The sequence below is a fragment of the Mesoplodon bidens genome (genome assembly GCF_964165515.1).
Source record: "Mesoplodon bidens genome assembly, chromosome: 9".
NCBI classification, from domain to species: domain Eukaryota; kingdom Metazoa; phylum Chordata; class Mammalia; order Artiodactyla; family Ziphiidae; genus Mesoplodon; species Mesoplodon bidens.
Genome location: NC_138166.1, coordinates 62,006,575 through 62,033,569, shown reverse-complemented (window position 1 = coordinate 62,033,569; position 26,995 = coordinate 62,006,575). Strand labels below are relative to the sequence as shown.

The 26,995-nt window shown below is 42.5% G+C and overlaps 1 protein-coding gene across 5 annotated transcripts in view; it reads left to right on the top strand.

The window, feature by feature from the left end:
* Positions 1 to 26,995, top strand: part of PDE1C (phosphodiesterase 1C) — a gene marked incomplete at both ends in the record, with an annotated part of 531,390 nt that overhangs the window by 255,299 nt on the left and 249,096 nt on the right. Inside the window, 2 exons of one of the 5 annotated variants that reach the window (XM_081244326.1) lie at positions 7,666 to 7,766; positions 26,961 to 26,987. The exons of the other annotated variants lie outside the window; for them this stretch is intronic. Coding sequence (XP_081100452.1) covers positions 7,666 to 7,766; positions 26,961 to 26,987 — 128 coding nt within the window. Of the gene's footprint in view, positions 1 to 7,665; positions 7,767 to 26,960; positions 26,988 to 26,995 lie in introns of those variants that run through there. 5 annotated transcript variants of the gene reach the window in all.

Sequence of the window (26,995 nt, the reverse complement as noted above, 5' to 3'; positions counted from 1 at the left end):
ATTTTTGTTTTTATTTTTTATACAATTTTAAAGGTTATACTCCACTTCACAGTTATTACAAAATATTGGCTATATTCCCTGTGTTGTACAATACATCTCTGTAGCCTATCTTACACCCAATAGTTTGCATTCCCCCTCCCCCATCCCTCTGTTGCCTCTCCCCACCTCTCCCCACTGGTAACCACTAGTTTGTTCTCTATATCTGTGAGTCTGCTTCTTTTTTGTTTTATTCACTAGTTTGTTGTATTTTTTTAGATTCCACATATAAGAGAGATCATACAGTATTTGTCTTTCTCTGTGTGACTTATTTCACTTAGCATAGTGCCCTCCAAGTCCATCCATATTGCTGCAAATGGCAAAATTTCATTCTAGTTTATGGCTGAGTAGTATTCCATTATGTATATAGAATATACACATCTTCTTTAGACATTCATCTGTTGATGGACAGTTAGGTTGCTTCATACCTTGGTAATTGTAAATAATGCTGTTATGAACATTGGGTGCCCATATCTTCTCTTTCTTTTTTTTCTGGCCGTGCTGCGCAGTTTGTGGGGTCTGAGTTCCCTAACCAGGGATCAAACCCATACCTCCTGCAGTGGAAGTGCGCAGTCCTAACCACTGGACCACCAGGGAAGTCCCCGTGCACGTATCTTTTCAAATTAGTGTTTTTGTTTTTTTTCTGATACATAGAGAGGAGTAGAATTGCTGGGTCATATGGTAGTTCTATTTTTAGTTTTTCGAGAAATTTCCATAATGTTTCCACAGTGGCTGCACCAATTTACATTCCCACAAACAGTGTACAAAGATTCCCTTTTCTCCACATCCTCGCCAACATTTGTTATTTGTGTTCTTTTTGATGATAGCCATTCTAACAGGTGTGAGGTGATATCTCATTGTGGTTTTGATTTGAATTTCCCTCATGGCTAGTGATGTTGAGCATCTTTTCATGTGCCTGTTGGCCATCTGCATTTCCTCTTTGAAAAAATTGTCAATTCAGTCTTTCTGCCCATTTTTTAATCGGGTTGTTTGTTTTTTTGATGTTGAGTTATATGAACTGTTTATATATGTTGGATATTAATCTCTTATCGGTCATATCATTTGCAAATATTTTCTCCCATTCAGTAGGTTGTCTTTTCGTTTTGTCAATGGTTCCCTTTGCTGTGCAAAAGCTTTTAAGTTTGATTAAGTCCTGTTTGTTTATTTTTGCTTTTTTTCCCTTTATTTTAGGAGACGGATCCAAAAAAATATTTCTATGATTTATGTCAATGAGTGTCCTGCCTGTGCTTTCCTCTAGAGTTTTATAGTATCCAATCTTAAATTTAGGTCTTAAATCCATTTTGAGTTTATTTTTGTATACAGTGTTAGAAAATGTTCTAATTTCATTTTTTAACATGTAGCTGTCCAGTTTTCCCAGCACCACTTATTGATGAGACTGTCTTTTCTCCATTGTATATTCTTGCCTCCTTTGTTTAGATTAATTGACCGTTCGTGTGTGGGTTTATTTCTGGGCTCTTTATCCTGTTCCATTGATCTCTGTGTCTATTTTTGTGCCAATACCATACTGTTTTGATTACTGTGGCTTTGTAGTATTGTGTGAAGTCAGGGAGCATGATTCCTCTAGCTCTGTTCTTCTTTCTCAAGGTTGTTTGGGCTATTCAGGGACTTTTGTGTTTCCATACAAATTTTAAAATTATTTGTTCTATTTCTGTGAAAAATGCCATTGGTATTTCGATAGGGATTGCATTGAATCTGTAGATTGCCTTGGGTAATGTGGTCATGTTAACAATACTGATTCTTCTAAACCAAGAACACAGTATATCTTTCCATCTGCTTGTGTTTAATTTCTTTCATTAGTGTCTTATAGTTTTTCAAGTACAGGTCTTTTTCCTCCTTAGGTAGGTTGATTTGGCAGACTACCTTAAATTGGCAGTTATATGTATGTATATATGTGAGTGTGGATGTATCTGTATATATGTTATATATAATATATTTATGTATATATGCATGTCTATGTATAATTAATGATGTTTCACCATATAAGATTTTCTAAAAAGTCTTACTCAAAAAGCTGGGATAGAAAGTCACCATGGAAATTGACCTCCAAAACAAGATTGGGAATGGCTTTGTGTTTTCCTAGATCTTTTGTTTCTGGGTGGATTTGTATCTAATTTTTTTTTTTTTTTGCTTGCCTCTGAGCAGGATGCCAGTAGAAATTGTGGCTTGTAATGTTGCTACAACATACAAGCATACCCTGTCTTTGATAGATAAAGAGAAAATAAAATCTGAGTAACATAATAACATGGTGTATCTAAAAGTAGTAATATTTTGTTGGCGGAGAGAAGGCAAACTCTTCCTAATGTAGTTTAGAAAGAACCCTGAATGAGAAGCAAGGAATCCTGTGGTGTTTTGTGGTACTTTGGCCTCAGTGTTCTCATCTGTGAAGTGGGAGCATTGGTCACTCAGAGATGGGATATGGAGAAGGCAGAGGTGGACTCTGACCCTGAGAACTAAGTGCTCCACTTCCTCATTCAACCAGAGCAGCTCTTTCTTTACTTTTAAAATCTGAGGTAGGCATTAGAATCCGTTATAAGATGTTAATTTGAAGTAAAATATTCTGTTGCTTAAGAAATTCGAAGATGTCTAAATTAGATTATCTTTAAGGTTCCTCCAGCTCCAAAAACTATGGCTCTAAAATAAAGAAAAGTTATATCCTTATTAACTTTCCCATACATGTTTACTTTTTAAGTTTTCTAAAATGAAACAAAATCATGTTTCACAAACTTTTTAAAGATGATTGTTGGTTCTCCTTCTCTGATTAGCTTACTTAAAGTGAAAGGCTATTCTTTTCCTTTTTCTTTCAAAATTTGCTTTTCTCTGACTTGATCAAAATCCCACTCATGGGCTTCCCTGGTGGCACAGTGGTTGAGAGTCCGCCCGCCGATGCAGGGGACACGGGTTCGTGCCCCGGTCCGGGAAGATCCCACATGCCGTGGAGCGGCTGGGCCCATGAGCCATGGCCGCTGAGCCTCCGCGTCTGGAGCCTGTGCTCCGCAACGGGAGAGGCCACAACAGTGAGAGGCCCGCGTACAGAAAAAAAAAAAAAAAATCCCACTAATATGAGGAAAAGTCATAGGTATGGTGGAGGGTAGGAAGTTGAGTATCATCCTTTATCATTCCCTTCGATCCTTTCATTGTAGGCCAGTCCTTGGAGAAACCATGACGTAGTTAAAGTATGTATTCAGCAATACGCATCTGCCTTTTCAGCATTTCCTTTCCCCACTTCTCTCCAGATGACCTCATAGAATCATGAAGATGGAACAGACATAAAAAACTTTTTGCATAAATTCTTTACTTTAAAGATGTGGAAAATGGGATCCTGTGAGGTTGACAGTTTTGTCTTGGATACAGTAATGTCTGGTCTTTTCCAGTTCAGTTCTCTTTCTGGTAGGTCAAGATAAACTCCTTGTGCTTCAGTTTTCTGCTATAAAATGGAGATGACAATAGTAGCTTTTGCTTCATAACATTGTTGCTAGTGTTATGTGAGTGTAGAGCCCTTAGAACAGTACAGACCAGACCGTAGAAAGTTTCGGATATAAGGTTGCCATTGTTATCATTACTAGCTTCCATATTCTGACAGCATGCTGCACAAGGTGCACAATCTGATGGCAACTCCATTTGGGGATCATCCTTCTGTCTTGTATCCCCAAAACAAGTCATTAAAATAATCTCTTGGATTGGAAGAATCAACATTGTGAAAATGACTATACTACCCAAAGCAATCTACAGATTCAATGCAATCCCTATCAAACTACCAATGGCATTTTTCACAGAACTGGAACAAAAAATTTCACAATTTGTGTTGTAACCCAAAAGACCCTGAATAGCCAAAGCAATCTTGAGAACGAAAAACGGAGCTGGAGGAATCAGGCTCCCTGACTTCAGACTATACTACAAAGCTACAGTAATCAAGACAATATGGTACTGGCACAAAAACAGAAATATAGATCAATGGGACAGGAGAGAAAGCCCAGAGATAAACCCACACACATATGGTCAGCTTATTTTTGATAAAGGAGGCAAGAATATCCAATGAAGAAAAGATAGCCTCTTCAATAAGTGGTGCTGGGAAAACTGGACAGCTGCATGTAAAAGAATGAAATTAGAACATTCCCTAACACCATACACAAAAATAAACTCAAGATGGATTACAGACCTAAATGTAAGGCCAGGCACTATAAAACTCTTAGAGGAAAACATAGGCAGAACACTCCATGACATAAATCACAGCAAGATCCTTTTTGACCCATCTCCTAGAGAAATGGAAATAAAAACAAAAATAAACAAATGGGACCTAATGAAACTTAAAAGCTTTTGCACAGCAAAGGAAACCATAAACAAGACGAAAAGACAATCCTCAGAATGGGAGAAAATATTTGCAAACGAATAAACAGACAAAGGATTAATCTCCAAAATATATAAACAGCTCATGCAGCTCAATATTAAAGAAACAAAAACAACCCAATCCAAAAATGGGCAGAAGACCTAAATAGACATTTCTCCCAAGTAGACATACAGATGGCCAACAAACACATGAAAAGATGCTCAACATCACTAATCATTAGAGAAATGCAAATCAAAACTACAATGAGGTATCACCTCACAGCAGTTAGAATGGGCATCATCAGAAAATCTACAAACAACAAATGCTGGAGAGGGTGTGGAGAAAAGGGAACCCTCTTGCACTGTTGGTGAGAATGTAAATTGATACAGCCACTATGGAGAACAGTATGGAGGTTCCTTAAAAAAATAAAAATAGAATTACCATATGATCCAACAATTCCACTACTGGGCATATACCCTGAGAAAACCATAATTCAAAAAGAATCTTGTACCACAATGTTCATTGCAGCTCTATTTACAATCGCCGGGACATGGAAGCAACCTAAGTGTTCATTGACGGATGAATGGATAAAGAAGATGTGGCACATATATACATATATACTATGGAATATTACTCAGCCATAAAAAGAAAAAGAAATTGAGTTATTTGTAGTAGTGGTTGGACCTAGAGTCTGTCATACAGAGTGAAGTAAGTCAGAAAGAGAAAAACAAATACCATATGCTAACACATATATATGGAATCAAAAAACAAAAAGGTTCTGAAGAACCTAGGGGCAGGACAGGAATAAAGACGCAGACGTAGAGAATGGACTTGAGGACACGGGGAGGGGGAAGGGTAAGCTGGGACGAAGTGAGAGAGTGGCATGGACTTATAAATACTACCAAATGTAAAACAGATAGCTAGTGGGAAGCAGCCGCATAGCACAGGGAGATCAGCTCGGTGCTTTGTGACCACCTAGAGGGGTGGGATAGGGAGGGTGGGAGGGAGATGCAAGAGGGAGGAGATATGGGGATATATGTATATGTATAGCTGATTCAAGTTGTTATAAAGCAGAAACTAACACACCATTGTAAAGCAATTATACTGCAATAAAGATGTTAAAAAATAAAATAACATAAAATAATCTCTTAAAGTCCAATTCCATCAAGTCACAGTTTCGCATTGGGTGACATTGGGTTGGTAAATTGGTTTCCTCAGGTAAACAAATTTTATTGTAAGATGTTGATTGCTTAATGCTGTCTTTGCTTGAGAGTAATGCTTTAACTCACTGGAACTGTATGTGCTTCCAGAAAATCCTTAAGGACTGACTTTAATGAGGTGACTTCAGCTTGTGTGGTAGGTGAGTGTGTAAGTTCTTTTCAATCAAAAAGCTCTGTCATCTCACCTTGAGGCAGGTACCTTCTCCACTGCAATGAATGGGGCTAGCCATGCCATTCTCATCACTCTCATCTCTAATTTCTGGAAAGTAAATGCCCACTTCCAACTATATGAGCACTTAGCATTTAAACACTGTTTTTAAAATTTCTTTATCAAGGCCACTTGAATGGAAATTTACTTGAGCAATGGAAAAAAACTAGTTCTCACCTTTAAGTTTATCTGAATTTTGAGAAGCAGGCAAATATCTGATGGATAGAATCAGAATGCTGGGATTGTGACTGAATCATTAACTGCCAATGAGGGACAATACCATTATAGGGCAAGCTGCGTCCTGAATCTCAGGAGCCCTGAGTCCCAGGTTTGAAATGGCCCCTGGGAAGTGGGAAGTGGTGGTGGCTGCATCTAGAAGGGAGCTTGACCACCAGCTCCTGTGATGTCCGGGCCTCAGTCAGCTTGAGCCAGGATCTTTTCTCTCTTTTCTTTTTCTGTCTTTGGTCTTTCTTTTAATCCCACCTCTCTCCTCCCCTCTTAACTGCATTACCTGGTCCCACTCTCCCTGAGCATTACACTTTATTGACATTGTGAATGACGTAGGGGGACGCAGATACTGAGTTGTAGCTTCGTGGAGCTGAAACTCCTCTCCAGTGTCAACATCTGCCCAGGGACCCTTTGAGGAGACTGTAATGAATCAGTGGAAACTCCAATTTCCTTACTTTTGTTTATATTTTCCTTTTTTCACACCATTTTGGGGAGAGAGAGAGAGAGAGGGAGAGAGAGAGGACTCTCATTAGCAAGAACATATCAGGACTTTCTAAGTGTGATATGTGGTTACTTTAGTCCCTGTCAATTGCTTTAATATTTCAAAATGGAACCGACTCTCTGGCGGGCGTGGAAGTGAGCGCTGTGAATGAAAGCTCCAAGCACAAACTCCGCGGAACCTCGCCGTGGCTGTTTGTCCCACCGGCCCCCTGGGAGGACACGGACCTCGGTTCTCTGGGATTTTCGCGCGCTGTGCCGTGCTATTCATTTTGTGCGGGCTTCGGGAGCCATCGGCGCGCCGGGGCTGGGGGCCCTGCGCCGCGGCGGGCCGCCCTGGCGCGCGCGGGTCACCGGGTGCGGGGCTGGAGCCCGGCAAGCGTGTGCCCTGCTGCCGGCTGTGTCCGGCGCACCCCTCCCTCCGCGCCCGCGGGTGCCAGACCAGACGCTGGTCCCGGCGCGCTCGCAGACGACTCTTCTCAGTTGTCAGTTTTCTCGCTTGTCAGCAGAGCTGCTGGTAAGTGACAGAAAACAGAGAGGGGACGGGAAGGCAGCGTGGCTGGGGAGAGAGCGACCTGGAGGGGGAGCCGCAGGGCGCCCCAGGGCAGGGGGCGCGGGTGGAGCCGGGGTGCACGGCCTCCGGGTCGGACCGCCCAGCTCCGCGTCGGCTCCCCCTAGGCTCACCCCCCTCCTCGCTCTCCCCTTCTCACTTTCTCCCTCCTCGCCGCCTTTCCTCCCCACTCGGTCCTCCCTTTCCCCCCCTGCAGTCCTTCAGCTGCCAAACTGTTCGCTTCCTTGGCTTTGTTTGAGAAAAAAAAAAAAAAAAAGAATCCGAATAGGTCTGAGGTGTTTTCTCCTAGATCAGGAGCACAATTCCTGCCCTTGGCATTAGCCCACGATCATGGCTGGTTCCCGCAGCTGCCTCTGGGGGGCACCTGGTCCCGGGGTCGCCAGCCCTCCGGGCCCGCTTTAAGCCATGATTTGGGGGTCGCAGAAGGGGGAGCGCACGCAGAAAGTGACAGGCAGACGCGCTCGCCACCTGACTGGGGCTCGAGGGCAGGGCTGGGCAAAGAGGCGGGAGGGGACAGCCCAAACTCTCTCGGCCTCACTCCCAGTGATAACCTGCAGCTATGGAGTCGCCAACCAAGGAGATTGAAGAATTTGAGAGCAACTCTCTGAAATACCTGCAACCAGAACAGATCGAGAAAATCTGGCTTCGGCTCCGAGGGCTGTAAGTAGATCTGTTTACTTCTCTCGCCCTATTTCCCTCTCATCAGTATTTTACTACACAGCCACAGTCACGACTGCTCACCCCCATTCCTGCGTGACCCTTAAAAATACAGCCCTAGAAGTTCCACAACCGCTTCTCTGTTAATTACAGTCACTGCTACCTTCCTTTCAACAGCGAGACTTGTCTTTCTGAGTGCTTCGGAATGCCTTGCTGTTTCCAAGTCATGCTTTCTTTGGGGAAGAGGAGATGTCCTTAGATTTCAGTTATAGTAGCTCAGTATTCATGGAGATATTTCTGTTTGTTTGTTTGTCAGGGGAGAAAAGTTTGGGGACTCAGGTCACAGACTTTTAATCAAAGGAAGAGTTATTCTCTGCAGAATGCTTGCAGACACCTTGGCAGGTGGTCCAAGAACTTACCAACAGTTCAAATTCAGCATGCATTCTGGCTGTTAGATTTTCCTCTCCCTCTCCCTAGCCTACTTCAACTTCTGGTATTTTCTTAGGATTCTTTCTAGCAGGAAAATAGTTACTGAAAGGAGGGACTATTTTTGGAGAAAGTAGGGTTCAGAACCAATATTGGAGTTTCCTAGTAATATTTGAATAGTGAAATAAGGCGTTTGCTTTCAATACAGTGGCCAGAATTCTAGTTGGACTGGTGAACAGAGATCTCTGAATTTCATTCACTTCATTGGGTGCTGTCTGTTTTTGGGTACTGAGGAGAGGTGACCTGAAAATATGTGTTATTTTCTGTGAATAGATTTCATAAACAATGAACTGCTGGTTATCCCAGTCAGGAAGCTGTAGTGACAGCTGTATGGTTACAGCTTGCTCCTCAGTTGACCAGGCAGGTCCCAAAGATACCTTCCATAGCCGCCAGATACTCATTTCCCAGATATTTGGCATCAAATATCTAGTGCAGATTAAAAAAAATAGGTTTTCTCCAAGTATATTCTCCAGACCTTCTGTTCCTACCAAGGGCAGTGATGGGAAAACCAGCACCTTGGCAGTTTGTTTTGCTGCAGTTATTGTTTTTGAAAGCATACACACACACACACACACACGCACACACACACACACCCCAAAACAAGTCAGAAAGGCACTGATCTAAGTTATCTTTATCTTGGGGGAGACCACATTCCAACCAGGATATTCACAGTTTCTAAAGGGAAGCAATAATGTAGGTGTTTCTTCAAGGTATCCCCATTTAAAGTGCAATTTATAAAAGCCCTTCCATCAATAATCAAAGTGAGTTTCATTGCCATTGATCTAAATGGGAAACCATGCCAAATAACGTGATTTTTGGGTTGTCTGGCTGCTGCAAGCAGAGGCTGTAAACTTATTTGGAAATCTTGTCTTTCTGGCTGGCGGGCTCTTCCAACAGTTGAGATGCACACAATGCAGCACCTCTCTCAAAGAGGTGTTTACAATAAGCTCATGTTATATGTGATGAACACTCCCTGTGATCATATTGTGGTGCACACAGAAAGTTTGCTGCATCCACAAAATCTGGGTCCAAAATATACAATGTCAAAGTGTTGTCAAGCTGGTCTTCTTGACATCCCAGCTGGAGGGACTCATGTGCACACACTCAGGAACTGCTTCTCTCAGGCTGCTTTACAATTCCAACCAACTCCACAGAGCTACTCAGGCTGGGAAAGAGTGTTTGGGCAAATCAGCCAGGTTGAGGTGGGAAACTTGTGTGAAAAAGCGTTTAGAGCTTACAACGCACTGTCTTGTAGCTTCCTCTGTTTCATCTGTTAGGCTTCTCTCCCCAAATTGTTGTCTGCATTTTTGTTTTCAAGTCTCTCGTGTTTACCTAGCACCCTGTACCTTTGAACATAAAAGGTGTGGGTTGATTCTTTTCCAAATGTGTGTTTTTGAATCCTTCTCTTTTTACCCTTCCTACTGAAACACCCTGCCCAACAGCAGTCCCAGGAGATCTGTAGCTTCACTTTCTGATTTGAAAAAGGACATGTTACTATTGTTATGACATTTTTTTTTTTTTACTACTGTTATGGTTCTTACTACCACTTTTTTTTTTTTTTTAAACAAAACAGTAGTGCTATAATAAGTTGCTAAAGACTCCGGAAACCAAAGCGCATGCTTTTTTATACAACTTGGAATAACACTTTTGCAGTTAACAAAATAGAAACCTTAGGAGATGGAAGGGTGTGTGTCTCTTTGCTCCCACAGTGGATTAACAGTAAGAGAAAGGAAGATGTTCTTTCAACATTTTAGGAAAACTCAATAGCCAAAATTGAATTTTCATACCAATTTATTACCATGACACCTGTATAGAAGGGGCTTTACAGGTGACCACAGATAGTCAGGAATTTGGTTCACCTTGTTTGAGAGCCATCTAAGTTTCAGGACTTGATCATCTCATGCCTGGACTATTTAGTGGTATTGTCAGTATCTCGCCTACTTAATCTATCCTTGAATTTTTCATCTCCTCCAGTAGAATGTCAGTTCCTTAGGACAGACACTTTGTGTGTCTTGCTCACTGCTGTACCTCCAGTGCCTAGAACAGGGTTTGGCACATAGTAGGTGCTCAATGAATAGGTGATGAAGGAAGCATAAAGACCCAAAGATGAACTTTTCAGTATTCAAAATGAAGGTAAATGTATATCTGGGTCAGCTTATAGGCCACGTGATACTATCAACACAATATTCCATGAACTAGATGGGAGGTGGATTTAATTAACATCATTACCCAGGTTGGGCACAGGAATCTAAACTGAGGTGGAAACTGGGCAAGATGTGGCAAAGCCACGACCCAGGGCAGAATCCCACTCTTATGTTTACCCAGGTTCTCTCTTTTCCTTCCCTTTTCTGCACTTGCCTGGAGTGGTCTTTACCAGCAGCAAGAGGTTTGTTGCCAAGAATCTACAGTGTGGAGATTATAGGAGATGGTCCTCTCTATATTACAAGCCCCACACATCCCCCTTTCCACGCTTTCCTTTTTTCTCTAGCATGTTTCACTGTCTTAATACTATATATTTAATTTATTTATTATGCTTATTGTCTGTTTCCTCCAATTAAAATAGAAGTTCCTTGAGGAAGGAGCCTCTTTTTTTGTGTTTCCATTTCCTCGGTTGTCCCCCAAGTGCTGTTGTCCTTACTCTATCCTCTGTAGGAGTGGGTGGAATTGTTAAGAGCCCCTCCCAATGCCTGTTTTGTTAGGGAATCTTCCAGTCAGGGAAAACATGACGACTGCACTTGCCTCCTCTGATGATGAGGGGGAGCCTCACGGCTGTATGGTTTTGAGTCATAACTTGTACCCTGGGTCCTGACCAAGAGTTTTTTCCTGTTATATGATGACAAAAGGGTGTTCTATACTTTTTAAAAAAAATTTAGAGCAAGAGAACAGGTTTCACTTATTTCTTGGCATTTATTGTCACAATTGTAATTAAGCTTTTGTATATCTGTTTTGCCCAACTATGAGGTAATCAGTACAATAAACTTTATGCTTTTATAATACTCTGTGAAGATGCTGCTGCTTTTTTTGCATGATCTAAAATAGTATTATGAACATACACAGAGGTATGGTTTATTATGTTTATTGTGTGTTTCCTCCAACTAAAATATAAGTTCCATGAGGACGTAGTTTTTTGTTTTTTGTTTTTGATCTGTTTTGGTTACTGGAGTATCCCCAGGTTTATGGTTATTAGGGTCACAGACTGGGATTATTGTTTCTGTCTATTCAGCAAGCTTTCCCATCCCCCTTATTATGGCAGTAGACCCTCCCCCCTGCCCCCCAGCCCTCCATGGGCTCAAGATCCAGGATTGGCCAATCATAGAATTTCGCCGTTCTGCCAACAGCGGTTGGTCTCAAGTGTGGCACAGAACCCAAGCAGAAGCAGTAGAGTCCTCCACTGAGATTCTCTATTGGGTGGGGGAGAGTGCTGCTTTCTCTTCTGGGTTTTCCTGGTGGCTGCTGCTGGCTCCATTTCTTACTGCATGGAGAAGAGCTTTCAGTGACAGAAGACAGGCCAGAACTTACAGAGAAGCAGAGGGGAGAAGATGGAGTGGAAGTCCCTGGGTCTGCTCCCACAAGCCCCAGTTGCTGCAGTTGTTTCTCTGATTCTGTCTGCTGTCCCAGCTACGCGAATCCATCAGGCTGTGTTCCTGCACAGGCTACTTCAAGTTTGGTGTCTCTGAAAGTCTTCACTAATACCCCCCACTGAAGTCCAGAGAACTTAAGTGACTTTTCCGAAGTATACATCAAAGGTGGGGGGAAAATCCAGAGGCAAAGAATCCTGGATCTTTGGTTTTGTATTTCTTATTTAATAAAGGTGTCTCATTCTGTATTTTCTTTCTACTCATGTGAAATTTTTAATAGGGTCATCAGTGTTCAGGCAACAGAAGTTTAGTCCGTTAACATTTACTGAGTGTCTGTTATGTGCCGGGCACTTTGATAAACTCTGTGCAAAAGTAGATAAGCCATAAGGCTGTAAGATATAAGGCTATAGCTAAAGAGATGAACACCCTGAAGTGTTGCCTGTAGTTACAGAGGATACACGGGGAGCTACCTCTGCCTGGAAGGGCCAGAGAAGGTGTGAGCAGTGAGCTGCAGACTTACTCGGAGCAGAGTCCTTAGTCACAAGGAAGAAACTTGCACAGATTTCTTTCATTCATGTCAGCCTTTTGCAGAGATGTGAGGAAAACAAGGAGTCATCCAGTCAGCGCAGAGTACATCAGCTCAGAATTCTGAGCTGTTTTTATGGACAACTAGAAAAGCTGTGTCTACTTAACTAGGAATATAGCCTGAGTCCTAGTGCCCTTCCCTATGCTCACCTCTTACCGGTAATCCCAAAAGAGAGGGTGTGGTTGGGTCTAGCTGCTGTCATTCAACATGGAGCTATTGGACAGAAATCTCCCAGGTCACCTCAGAAGCAGTTGGCCCCTACATTGGTCCCTGGTCCATCAGCTGTGCAGGTAACAGGGTTACCTTCCCTGACAAACCAATCCCCAGAGGTCTTAGATATTCTCCTTAAAAGGTAGTTGTGAGGTATCCTCTCGCAGCTCATCTAGTGCAATATTGAGGGATAGATAAAGCTAGTGAATGGAGGTAACAGTGTACAAATACAGAGGTATGGGAGACATTGACACATCAAGGAGGAATGAGAGAGAAAGTTGGAAAAAAAGGCATGGGCCAGGTAGTGACACATCGAATTTTAAAAAATTTACTTTTTGTTTTATTCAAAACTATACATCCTCATAGTTTAAGGAGGCAGGTCTTCGAACACGTTACACACACATCCAAATGTGTTCCAGACATTCTCCATTCATCTTTCAGGGAATCTTTTTTTGAATGCATGTAATTTTAAGGAGTTTACACTTTATCCCTTAAGTTCTAAGGAATTGTTAAAAAGACTTTAAGCTAGAGAGTAACACAATGAGATTTGACTTTTAGGATGGCTATTCTGGAAGAAGTATGGAGGACAGATTGGAGATGAGACTTGAGGCCTGGAGATCAGTTGGAGAAGATTCTTCAGTTATGGTAGTACTACTGAGGAGGAAAAAATAAGGGGCACAGTTGACATTAGAATGGAGCAGAGAGAAAGAGAGAAGGAGAAGTTGTCTTCCAAGCTTGTTTTGTCTCGGATGTATTAGTGAGTTTGGTGCCATTTGCCTTGTTAGAGACCACGAAGAGAAGTGCAGGCTTGGATACAGCAGAATGATAAATTTGGTTTTAGACGTGCTGGACTGGAGCGGGCTCTGTAAGGTTCAAGTAGCTGGTGGTGATAGCAGCCTGGAACTATGGAGAGACCTTTGGCCTAGAGCCTCAGGTCTGAGAGTCATGGTTCTGAGTTAAAGCCTTGTGAACAGATGACCCAGGGAAGAGGGGCTTCACCTGAACCTCACTAATAAAGCAATTCCAAAAGAATAATTTTTAAAAATTGATGTTTCTTGGGCTTCCCTGGTGGCGCAGTGGTTGAGAGTCCGCCTGCCGATGCAGGGGACACGGGTTCATGCCCCGGTCTGGGAAGATCCCACATGCCGCGGAGCGGCTGGGCGTGTGAGCCATGGCCGCTGAGCCTGCGCGTCCGGAGCCTGTGCTCCGCAACGGGAGAGGCCACAACAGTGAGAAGCCCGCGTACCGCAAAAAAAAAAAAAAAAAAAAAAAAAAAAAAAATTGATGTTTCTTTCCCTCAGATTACATATTTTAGGGTGTTAATTGGGCCTTTCACTCTCCCATTTAATTGCAAATGTCAGGTGGTTCAGCATAATTTTATTGGGCTCTTATTATATACCGGATATTAGGAGCTTCAGAAGAGAAATGAAAGTATCAGGAGAAAAGCCCTGCTTTCAGGAAACAGAGTCTAGTTAGGGAGACAGGATAATTCTTTATAGAAGTGAAAAGTTATAAAACAACAAAAAAAGTATGGGCAATAATTAATTGCTAGGTAAATGACATTGACACAATGTCCTAGGATTTAGAGAAGGAAGACATTTGTGTTTGAGGGATTGTTTTTGAGTCTTTCTTTTCCTAATAAAGGCCAGTTAAGTCTCCCTGAATTATGTTCTTAATGTATATTGAAGGGGAGAAAGAGGTGAATATCAAAAAGGGTTAAGTAGATTCTTATATTTAGAATGAAATTTTCTTTACTTGAATACTAATGTCATATATTAGTACATCATCACTTGCTTATCAGAATTTGGTTGTGCTAACTTATTAACTAATTACAACTCAGTACTTAGCAGCTGTTTATTATTTTGGCTAAGTTTTACAGCCTCTGTCTGTTGGTAAGCAGCCCTAAGCAAAGAGGTTCCTTCATTTCTAGCTCCATTTTCCGTCTTTAATTTTCTTTGGTTCCTAGAAAACTACTTTCCTTGGTTCCAGTTTCCCCATATGGAGGGAAAGTGCTCACATGACCCACCTCATAGCTTTTTGAGAGATGACAAGGAAAATAATGATCAAATATGAGACACATAATGTAGTCTGTAACAGCTTTGAGAATGACCATCACAGTTTCCCATTAGTAATACAAATGAATTCTACAACAAATAAAATACTCTATTTCTGGAGAACGTATACTGAATCCATGTAAAGTGCTATATTCTTCAGGCTTATTGGAATGTACTCTTTATTTAAAGACCTTTTGACAGCTCTTATTGAATAAAATAAACGAGTATAAGAAAAATCTAGATGTTCCTAGGTTGTGAAATTATGAAAAATCTTAAGAGAATAATTCAGTCAAGAAGACATCATTCATAACTATAGGTAATGAGTTTTATTTATAAATTTGAATGAATACGCACTCATCCAAATGCAGGAATCTCATCTATCACTCATTCACTCAGCAAACATTTCTCTAGCACTTACCATGTGGCAGGCACTATGCTAGGCACCAGGGATACAGTGGGAAACAAGACAAATGTCCCCTCCTTTAGGGAGCATTCAGTCTACAGGTAGAGGCGAATGTTAAACATCTAATTCCCCAAATAGATATTTACTGTGATGAGTGCCACAAAGAAGTACAGGGTGCTGTGGAAACACATAAGAGGGGGCCCACACCAGGTCTAGGAATCAGGGAAGCCTCCTCTGAAGAAGTGAGATTTAAGCTGAGATGTGAAGAATAAGTAGGTGTTAGTTAAGAGTTGAGGAAGAGTGTTCTAAGGTGTCCAAGGCCTGGGAAAATAGCACGTGCAAAGAGCCAAAGGGACATGACGCCTCCGAGAAGCCAAAAGAAGGCCAAGTGGCTGCAGCAAAAACAGTGTGGAGACAGGAGGCTCAAGGCACAGCTGGAGAAAGGGGCAGATCTTGCCTCTTCGTTTAGACCAGGGAGCCTTAGCAATGGGAAACCACTGTAGGTCTGTGGGGATGGATTTGAGAGATTTTTAGGAGATAGACTCAACAGGATTTGGACTTGGCACGTGAGGGAGAATGTGGAATTTAGAATAACTCCGAGGCTTTTAGCTTGAATCCACAGGTACTATTTACTTAGATCGGGATCACTGAGGAGGGATCAAGTTTGCAAGTTTGGTTGTGTGTGGCAGCAGAATGAATGCGGAGTAGAAATCATGAGCTCAGTTTTGGACATATTGACTATGAGGGGCCTATAAGATGTCCCTGAGGAGACGTGAGCAGTTGGATAAGAGGGCCTGGAGATTTAAGGAAAGGTCTGTGTTGGAGATATAAGGTACAGCCCAACAAAGTAAGAAGAAAAAATTATATATATATAAAATAATGATATAATACATATTGTAAATAATATATATGTGTATAAATATGTATATGTGAATATGTGTATTCATGTATGTGTCTGAATGATGCTAAATTAATATTTCTATAAATGTTACAAGTAGAGAGAACATAGTTTAGTGTGACCTCTCTAAATAGCCTGACAGAAGTTGCCAGAAGCCTATGAGTTTATATATACTTGCTCATTGGCATTTACTTGTTTAACATTTGGGAAAGACCAGCTAGTAGTCAATCTACATGGCTTTGCTTGGAACCCTCGTACTGACTGCTTGGTGTCATGTCCACCACAACATGGGTTTGCAGCAAAGACAGAAACCTGAGGGCTAGGCAGGGTCATTTCCAGTATTCCAGAGGCAGAAAGAGCCCATGACCCAAGAAGCTAAATGGAATGAGGCCCTCATCACGGACCTCGTGGGGACTGTCAGGCATGAGCCAGGCAGTGAGAGTCGGAGCTTGGAGCCCAGCCCCCTGCAGAAGGGTCTGGTGGAGCTTGGCTGGGTGGAGGCTCCCTGGACCCTGCAGGAGGCTGTCCTGTTGTCTAGGCTCGTCCAGTGGGCGCCGCCTCATTGCTGCTGCTCCCAAGGTGTCCTGCGTGCACACACCGGGCCTCTGTCTCTTGGGGCATCCACAGTTCTGCCATGGTGCTCACCCTCCGCATCAGCTGTGCCTCATTCATGGCCTTTTCCCCGGAAGCTCTTTAAGGCCTTCCAAAAATGGACCTTCCTCCCTTCTTTTCCACTCCCTTCCAAAGACCTATTGCAGGGACCCAATATTCAATAGTCTGCCAAAATAGAGCTTTCCTTTCCCTTAAGGCCAGTAGAAGAGTGAGAAGCAATGTGAGGATGCATTTTGACTGAAAGTCACTATTAGACATCCAAAGACCATTAAATTCTGTTTATCCAGATTCCAAACAACCAAAATTCTTAAATAAGCAAGACTTTTCCTACACTCTAGAGACACTGAGTAAATCTGGTAGTGAAAGATTAGTCTTTGAAAGCTACTTCCAGGTGTGTTTTTAGGAGTAGTTCAAATTCAGATTAATATCCCACCCCTTTTTTTTCTCTACGTCTCTGAGTCTTGTCTGAGGATGACTCTAAGGGGTCTTACAATATCTTTAAATTAACCCCCCCAAAGTATTTTATATTTAGTGTACTACTCTAGGTTGTAACTTGGAGCCCTGTCTGCTAACTATGAGAAACTATAAACACTTTCATGAACAGGGTTCTGCGTAGCTCATTTGTGAAATATAAGGATGAATTATTGTAAATCAAGCTTCATAAATGTTTAGAACTGCCATTCTGTCTATAAAACTACTAACTGAAATTAGTCATGGTTAAAAAAATGAAAGAATTGTTCAAAGCATCCATTTGTGGGAGTCTTGGATACTTTCAGTGAGGATAACTGTAGCTGAGGAGAATCTGGTTCAAATACTCAACTGATTCAGTTGACAGGGGCGCTCAAAATGGTCACTAGGAGTGCATCTGCTAGCTGAGTGGGTTGGGGTTTTTTTCTGTATTTTGGGGATCGGCCTTGCTTTTGCCATATTTAAATTGTTGAAATTTACAGAGCCTATGTCCAGAGAAGAGCCTTCTATAGATGATTCTATTGTGAGAGAAGATTTGAGAGGAAATAGGAAGGACATCTGCTTTCAAGGAGCTGTTGTAGTGACTTACGTTCACCTGGAATTGTAAATGGTCAATAACTGCTTTCTGCCCGGAGTAGGTTTTGATAACAAGTTGGGAGGAAAGGTGGAGGAGAGAAGGAAGGAGGTACTACTTGGGGAGATAGGAAAGGCTTAAAAACATTAGACTGGGGCTTCCCTGGTGGCGCAGTGGTTGAGAATCTGCCTGCCAATGCAGGGGACACGGGTTCGAGCCCTGGTCTGGGAGGATCCCACATGCCGTGGAGCAGCTGGGCCCATGAGCCACAACTGCTGAGCCTGCACGTCTGGAGCCTGTGCTCCGCAACAGGAGAGGCTGCGACAGTGAGAGGCCTGTGCATCGCGATGAAGAGTGGTCCCCACTTGCCATAACTAGAGAAAGCCCTCGCACAGAAATGAAGACCCAACACAGCTAAAAATAAATAAATTAATTAATTTAAAAAAATGTTTAAAAAAAAAAAACATTAGACTGGTCACTGAAGTTAAACTTGGCAGAAGATACAGTTTTTGTTCTAGCTAAATCTACATGGGGAAAACAGAGTAGAGAATTCAAGCATCGCTCTGGATAATTCAGTTAAAAAACCTATCCCTCCCCTAATTACAGGGATATATCTGTGAAGAGTGAGGTTTTGTCTCAGTCCTTTGGATTTATCTCCACTCTGGCAGTGTTGTCACAGATATTAAGAAATATTTTTGTTTTCAGCCTTTCTCACTGATGTTTATCGAAACAGGAGACAGGCTCCCAGGAAGGAGGTCACAGAGATCTCTTCCATTCCCGCCCACACAGTTTTATTGTACTTAGAACACTGCAAGTGGTTGTAAATATGTGAATGGAGGGATAGATCATTTATACAAAAAAGTACTACTTGGACTTCTACAAGCATGACATTTACTTTCTGTTTTCTTTAACAACCTTTCCGTATTTTTTCATTGGTGCCACTGATGAGCTCACTGCCCAGCTTTAAGCAGTAGATTTTAAGCTAGAGGGAAATGGTCCTCGGTTTGCTAAAAAATAATGCTTTTCAGGGGAAGATTTCAGCTTTCTTTGGGGAGGGGTCCTATTTTGGGATCTGTTAGACAGTAATCTGAGTGCTGGAATTTTTAACCCAGGCCCAGGAGAGAAACAAGCATGAACAGGAGATTTGGATTTTTGTGTCTGGCCAGCTGACTGTAGCTAGATGAGGGGTCTGGGGAGGGGGAGCAATGAAGACACAGCCCTGTGGGAATGTGGGCGCACCTGGCGCGGGGTGGATTGACTGTGAGTTGGTGCCGGTCCAGGTGGGGCTTCCTATGGGGTTGTTTAGTTTGAACTAAACCTTCTCCTCAAGGATTTCTCCTGTTTCCACTGCCCAGCCGGCATTAGATAGAAACACATTTGCTTCCAGAAGTGAGTTAAACATTGATCATCTTATTTACAGCTGTGTTTCGGATTAGCATTCTCTCATTTTTCTGATTTACCATGCTCAACCCCAAACCACACTCTCGAAGGCTTCCTTCATTTGAATTTGATCTCATCACTTTGGGTTAAACATATTGGAATTTTGTACTCTGGGAGTTGCTGTCCCCAAACATGATCTTCCTTTTCTAAGAGCCCTAAATGAAAGGGTGGGAATCTGTAGGACAATTTTCCCCAATAGACAACCTGGCAGAAAAATTCTGTAGAAAATTTAAGCAAAAACAACTCCTTCCTAATTATTGGGTTATTCCAAGTAAAAGTGAGTTTATATTACTTCATTATTTTTTATTTTTTGTCCTGCCTTGGATCTTTGGCCAACCAGGAAAATAGAATTGTTGCCCATATGGATTTTCATTCTGTAGCTCATCAGTTAAGAAATATTTGAGCTAGTAAGAGAAGAAAGTTTCTCATTTTCTCTAATATCTTTCTTCTCCCCACCCCTTCCCCAAATAGTCTGCTGGAAGGTGCCAGGAAACCACAGTTTATATATATTTTCTCATTGGCATTTACTTGTTAAAAATATGGGAAAGGGGCTTCCCTGGTGGCGCAGTGCTTGAGAGTCTGCCTGCCGATGCAGGGAACACGGGTTCGTGCCCTGGTCTGGGAAGATCCCACATGCCATGGAGCGGCTGGGCCCGTGAGCCATGGACGCTGAGCCTGCATATCCGGAGCCTGTGCTCCGCAACTGGAAAGGCCACAACAGTGAGAGGCCTGCGTATCGCAAAAAAAAAAAAAAAAAAAAAAGGGAAAGGCCGTAAAGCAATCAGTATATATAGCTTTGCAAATGTAGGTTTTAACATGGGTATCATGGAAATGAAATCACTGGGAGAAATGAGAAGAAATGTACAAGGGCCTTCCATTCTCAGCAACATCTAGAGTAGTTCATACAAATGATTTAAAACAGATTCAGTGGAAGTTTCTAGCGATATTCAGTTTTGTTCAATCGGCACCCCATATGCCAGTAAAAAACAAAACCAGAGGATCAGAGGATCATTTAGATCCTCGATCATTTCACGGATATTTGTGGCATTTTATCTCAGTCCACTTTCCCACGAGTGAGCCGCATGTGACCTGAACTCGTGAGAACATGTACTTCACTCCCTGAGTTTTGCTGTGCACTTTTTTTTCTAAGCCTGTCCCCCAATCTCCTCTCCCTTGAGGGAGCTGAAGCCTGAGAACCAACATTTCCAAAGCTATCTGTGCATCAGCAGCAGTAGTGACCTCATTAAGGAAGGATGGAGATGGGATCTGATGGGATCTGGAGCAGAGTGAGTCATTATTGTTCAGAAACCCTGGAGAACATTGCAGACAGAACTGGACTTCTCACTGTGTGTGTGGAGTTGTTGCATATTCAACTTCCCAGACCAGAAAATCTTCTTGTGCTCAACTGGGAGGTATCTTGCTGTCAGCTTAAAGACTAAGCACAAGTTTTGGTTTCTTTCTAAGCCAGCTTGTTTGAATAGTAAGCCTATTTATAAACCTCATTATTGCAGCAACCATATGGCTCTTACTCAAAGATACTCACTTTAAAAAAGTGAAAGACTGCCAGGTACTTCATGATTTAACCTCAATGCTTAATTGACTCTCACTCACCCAGGCTATCAGGAATGATTCCCAAGTCATCTGTTTGACTTTGGAGTCTGTGAAACTTACATGTGATTGTGGGTATGCCCAGTACTCTGCAAACTGCTAGCCATCAAAAAGCAAAAAAAGCTCTTTAAAAGCATCCTGCGTCTGCCACACTGTTGTTTCCTTTTTGCTATTTCCTTGCTGTCTCTACTCTGCCCTTTGGCAGGTCCAGGTGTACTGTGGCCAGAATCACTCCTTATGCTTGCTTAGTTTCGTCCCTTCTCTCCCAAATTGGAGCCAAGAGAGGTAAAATGAAGTGCAGGGTCTTGAAGTTCAAGGTGTAGATGACACAGCCATGGACAGCTTTGGGGAACCTTTTTTTTTTTTTTTTTTTTTTTTTTTTTTGCGGTACACGGGCCTCTCACTGTTGTGGCCTCTCCCGTTGTGGAGCACAGGCTCCGGACGCGCAGGCTCAGCGGCCATGGCTCACGGGCCCAGCCGCTCCGTGGCACGTGGGATCCTCCCGGACCGGGACACGAACCGGCGTCCCCTGCATCGGCAGGCGGACTCTCAACCACTGCGCCACCAGGGAAGCCCTGGGGAACCTTTTTAAATATTGGGGGCCAGTGCTCTTTGCTGATACTCCCTTCTCAGTAGCCACTTGTCAGAATGTGATCAGCTGGACGTAAATGGACTGAAGCCTTCCAGGGGAGATTTTTCCAACTTATCACTTCCCCTGTTCTGTACACATGCATGCACACATAACACGTACACACTATTTGATACTTCTTGGGCAATCCACGATTTCATAGAAACATTCCAGAGTTAAACAGACATGGATTTTCAGTGAAGACCAGGAGTCTTTTAATTTGCCTAACAGGTAAGTGGATGTGGTCAATCAATAATTTTACTAGTTATAGCATGATATCTCTGTGCTGAGTTATAACTTCTAGAGGATGCTTAGGGATTCTGTGTAAGCAACTCACTGGGCTTCAGTTTTTAGGGAATTATTGATAAAAAGGTTTTTTCTTAAAGATAATTTTAGATATTTCTAAGGATTATCATGGTGTCCAGTTCCTAAATATCTAATTTTACTTTCTTTTTTTCCTGCTTTCTGAGCAACGACCCAGCTTTGACATTAGAGGAAAGTGTGTGGGTCTGCTAGGCTAACAGGGACCACTGCTGGGTGGGTGTCAGAGTGTATACAGCCTGCAGGCTCCCTTGGGCGTGTGAGGAGTGAGGAGAGCTGGGCAGAGTTTCAGTTCCTCCTCTGCTTAGTAGGACTGAGATTAGCACCTGCTTTCTTTGTGGCTCAAGTGTTCTAAGATGAGAACTCGGAGTATTCAATTTTTCTACTTTAGAAAACAATCTTAAACTTCTTTTTAAAACTTTTTTAATCAATGAAAGGCTTTTTTTTTCAAACAAAATGTGGAAACCTATGGAATTATAATACCACTCTCACTTATGCAGTACTGTTGTTGTAAGTATAGTAGCTGACTCGTTCTTGAACATTTACTGGATGCCCAACACTGTGCTAAAGCTTTACATTCATTATTACATTCAACTCTCACATCAACCTGTGAAAGGCATATTATTGTTCCCCAAATTTTGCAGATAAGGAAACTGGTGGTTGGGAAAGTGACGTAAGTTGCCAAAGGTCACATAGCTTACTGGACACAGTAAGTTGAAGAAGGGATTTAGCTTAGGTAAGTGATCCTAAACGCTATACTGTAATGCCTCTCTTTTTAAAAAACAAGTGAATAGACAAACAATGCCGTGTGTGTGTGTGTGTGTGTGTGTGTGTGTGTGTGTGTGTGTGAGTGAGTGAAGGGTAGAGGGCCTTCCGGGGAACAGAGTTTGCAAAGTGCTCTAGGCCTTTGTCCATGTGGCTTCCTCAGCCTGGCCTTGTGAGGATGGCCTGCCTTCTGCCTCAGTGTGCAGGTGTGCCCTCTCCATCTCCCACACTGCCGAGATACCAGAGCACAGCAGCTCCTGGTCATTCTCTGTGGTCTGAATGAGCTCAGTCTAGCTCCGTGAATCTTGAGACTTGTGATGTATTGTTATAAGTTTCAAAAAAATTATAAATGTAAAGTAAGTTTGAGAAACCAAAACAGAGCATTTAAAAACATTCCCTTTGTCTTTAAGGTTATGAATCAGGGGCAAATTCTGTTGAAGTTCTTAAAAACAAAAGGCCAAGAATAAACTAGGTTCTTTTCCAGCTCATTTCCTGCGTTTGGATGGAAAGAGCCCAGTATGTTCTGTGGTTGGTTTTGTTTGTTTTTGTCGAGTGTCTAAATTTCCTCCAGGCATCCTTTGACTTCTTTGACTAATTTCTTCAATTTTCTTTGAGGGCTTCAGAGTTTGCTTTCTGTCTCAACCAGTTCAAGGTTCTGTGTCCTTAGAAAAGTTACTTAACCTCTCTGAGCCTCATTGCCCTCAAGTATAAAGTGAGGTAAACCTCCTAGGGTCTGTAGGAGGTCAAAGTGAGTTAATTTATGTAACAGACATGGAACAGAGGAGATGCTCAACAATTGTGAGCCTCCTCTCCAGCTTCCCCCCCCCAGCCTTCTCTCATTGCATTCCTCCTGTGTGTAGAAAACCATGACTGTGGTAGGTGGCCTCACTGCTTGTAGTAACTCATCACTAAACAGAAAAAAAATGAGTAAAAAGAAAGCATTTTGATCAGTGTCTTGATAAATTCACTCATTCACGCAACAGCAGTATATTGAACAGCTGTCATTTGTCAAGCACGATGTTAGGCAAGGGAGAAACACTAGCAGGTAGTGGACAAGCTATCGATCTTGCTATCAGCATAACAGATGAGCTCTGGCCACCATGGAACACACAAAAGGGATGATCCAGTTTGGGAGGCCCTAGAAGGTTTCCGGGAGAAAGTAATGACTCAGCTGAAAGCTGAAAGCTCAAGGATAAGTAGGACTCAAGCCTCACCATCTTGCCCAGTCAAGATGATCTGTGAGTAGGATCTTGAGTAGAGTAATTTCCATGGATCTGTATTTTCTCTTGTGCTTTAAGTGCTGACCTTCCAGCTCCAGTGTAAGATGACACTGTTTGGGTTGGGTCTCTTTGGACATGGGGGCTGTCTGTCTAAATGAGACAACATGGAAGAATCTGTGAAGTCAGGAATGCATCTGTGAAGGTGGGGAGTGAATGTTGGGAAGGTGAGTTGGACTGAAAATCAGATTTTTTGGTCTCTCTTTTTTGGGTCTACCAAATGCACAACCCATGTTTTTGATATGTGTGGGTGGCAGCTACAAATGATGTATTTATTTTGCCAGACATTGGTTGTGTACCAACCATGTGCCCGTCGATGTGCATGCCCTTGGGATAGATACAGAGACCCATATGACAGGACCCCTGAGCTCAAGAAACTCAAAACAAGGCGACAGGGTCCTAAAACTTTTAGAATTCCCCTTATATGGCATGCATGGTACCTGGCAAATTCAGTGCATTATGTTCTCTGAGATCATTCCTCCCATTTTATAGATGGGGAAGCTAAAGCTTGCTTTAGTGTAGAGCTTGTCTGAGTCTCGCGGCTAGAGAGGGAGAAGTTGGATTTTGAACCAGGTTTATCACATTCCAGAACCCTATTGTCTTTCCACAAGACAATGCAACAGGTGACCCCTTCTCTCAGGTGTCATCTTTTAAAAAAAAGTATACATTTCATTACTTTTTTTGATTAGCTCAGCACTTTTTAACCTTAGAACCCGCTATCTGCCTCTGAATCTGGCTGGGCTGAGTTGGGCTGGTTGGAGGTCATTAGGCACGCCCTTCTTACCTGCTTGCCCACGTACTTACATATTCCTCCTTGTTGAACTCCTGCCCATCAATCAAAGCTACCTCTTTCACGAAGCTTCCTGAGCCACCCCTTGTCTTGGTTGTTATAATATAACATTTTTGGTAACATGTATTAATTTCCTTTTTTAGGATTCAGATTCTTTCAGAGAGTAGACCTTAGTAGAATTATTATGAGGATTAGTGATGTATGTTAAGTGCTTGTTACTAGTAGGTGCTGAAATTGGAAGCTATTCTTATTTTTGTTCATTTTGATGCACTCCGCGTTCCCAGCAGTGCCTTTGTAGGAACCTTGGCAAATGTTGGCAGAATTCTGTGGAAGCCAATAGCAAAGGTTGTCTTCTTCTGGCCTCTGAAGATACACTCTGTTGACAGAACTAGTTGAGTTTCTGGGTGGGAACCAGGGGCATCCATCTGCCCCGACTGCCCCCTTACCTTTGGCCCTTGCACACTCTCACTGGGTTATTTTCCAGTCTTGCCAGAGACTCCCGAGCCCGGTGCATTAGACAGCAGTTCTAACGAGGGCCAAGGGCATGGGTCACACCCACAGCTCACTGTGTTTGTGCCTGTGGATGAAACCTCTGCCTTTGCTACTGCCTAGAGCGTGTGAACTATCACTGCTGGGGTGGGGGGATGGTCCAGGATGGTCAGTGCACACCCATCACAGCTTTTGGAGGGGGTGCAAAACACTGTTTTAAGCAGTGGGATACAGTGGGGCAGCATACAAAGAATCTGCCTGTGGGGAGCTGACATTCAGGTGGGTTATCTCATTTATTTCTCACCACAAGGTCTTGAGAGAGGTGCTCTGATTATTCCCACTTTACAGATAAAGAAAGTGAGGCTCAGAGGGGTTGAATATCTGGTCCAACACTGTAGAGCTGAGTGCCACAGCCAAGATCAGAACACAGGTAGTTTGCTCTCAAGCCCAAGACCTAACCCATCTGTTAGTTGACCTTCCTCCCTACATATATGATATAATTCAAACATGTAAATATCTCTGTATGTTCTTCCAATAGATGTATATATCTGTATATGTGACTGAATATTTTATAAATTTTTATAATTATTCTAATTATAATCATAATGCTCATTTAAAATAGAAAATATAGAAAATTCATACAAGTAAAAATAAAAGTAATGATTCATTAACCTACTACCCTGGGCTCGTGATTATCACTCTGGTGTTTTTCCTTATAGATAAATAGGTATCAGTACCTATCAGGTCAAGATCATATTGTGGGTTCGGCGCTGCATGCTGCTTACTTCATTTAACATGTCACACTGCCATGTATGTTTTCATTTAAACAGAGATGTCACAGGTCATAGGGATTCTGAATTTGAAACATCTGTGCCTTTTTTTAAAGCATGTGTGACATGTAGCTCTATTAACAAATCAGTAGCTTGGCTTTCTGGTGCGGTGACTGTAATGGGAATGTTGGTGTGGAACCAAGGACAGCTGCATTGCCCTTCCTGGAGATGCTACCAGGAGATGCGTCTTCCTCTCCCAGCACTTCCTTTCCTTTAATCCCCTCCATTGAAGAGTCTTTTAAAACTCTTTTGAGGGTCTTCAGAGCCTACAAAAGCTGACACAAATGTGAAAAACATTGGGATACACTGGAAAATAAACTTTTATGGCCATTTCCTCCTCGAATGCCACTGTGACCCAGGTGAGATAACCAGGGCAGATGTGACCTTCGTTTGATAGATTAAGAAGCCCTGCACCCAATAGATTTGCCCAAGGCTAAGTGAGGACTCTAAATAGCAGAGGTGGAGTAGAACTCCAGCTACTTGTGCTTCCTGGGGACGTGTTCTTCCAGGGGCCTGAGCCCACAGCTTAGCCAGTAGCAAGTTCCTGATTCTGCTCTCACTATTTTTGCTTCTAGACTTTCTCATTGTCCCTTTTCTCATGTCTTCCTTCTCTGAAGACCTTAGACTGGTCTTACGGTATAGTTGCATGATTACACATTTACATTTTAAAAGGCAGGTCTTTAAAGGGACTTCACTGCTAGCTGATGGGGATAATAGTAACAGTAATGACAGTACAAATAGCTAAGAGTTGTGGACCATTTAATACGTGCCAGATACAAGACACGCTTCACAGCCTCTGCCCACTTACTCCTCAACAACTCCATGAACCTGGTGAATGAAGGGCTGAGATTTGAACCTGGATCTTGCCGTCTTTAAGGTCTGATCTCAACCAGGATGCTACAGTGCTCTCAGAGGGGAAAGAGCAGAATATCGGGGGCAGAGCCATTGAGCTCTTGGGATGCTATGTGTAGCTGATAAGACTATGATTCTCTGCATCCAACCACAATGTAACACAATAATCCAAAACTTTTAAGTGGGCTTTGAGACCCACAAGCCTCACAGAGGGAACTTTCTACAAAGTGTTCACCTCTGCGTCCATCCCCGCTGAAGCTATCTTTTTCTAACCTACCACCTGCCTCAAACTCTTTTCTGATGTGTGTTTATGCTTCTTTTCCCACAGGAGGAAATATAAGAAAACGTCCCAGAGGTAAGAGC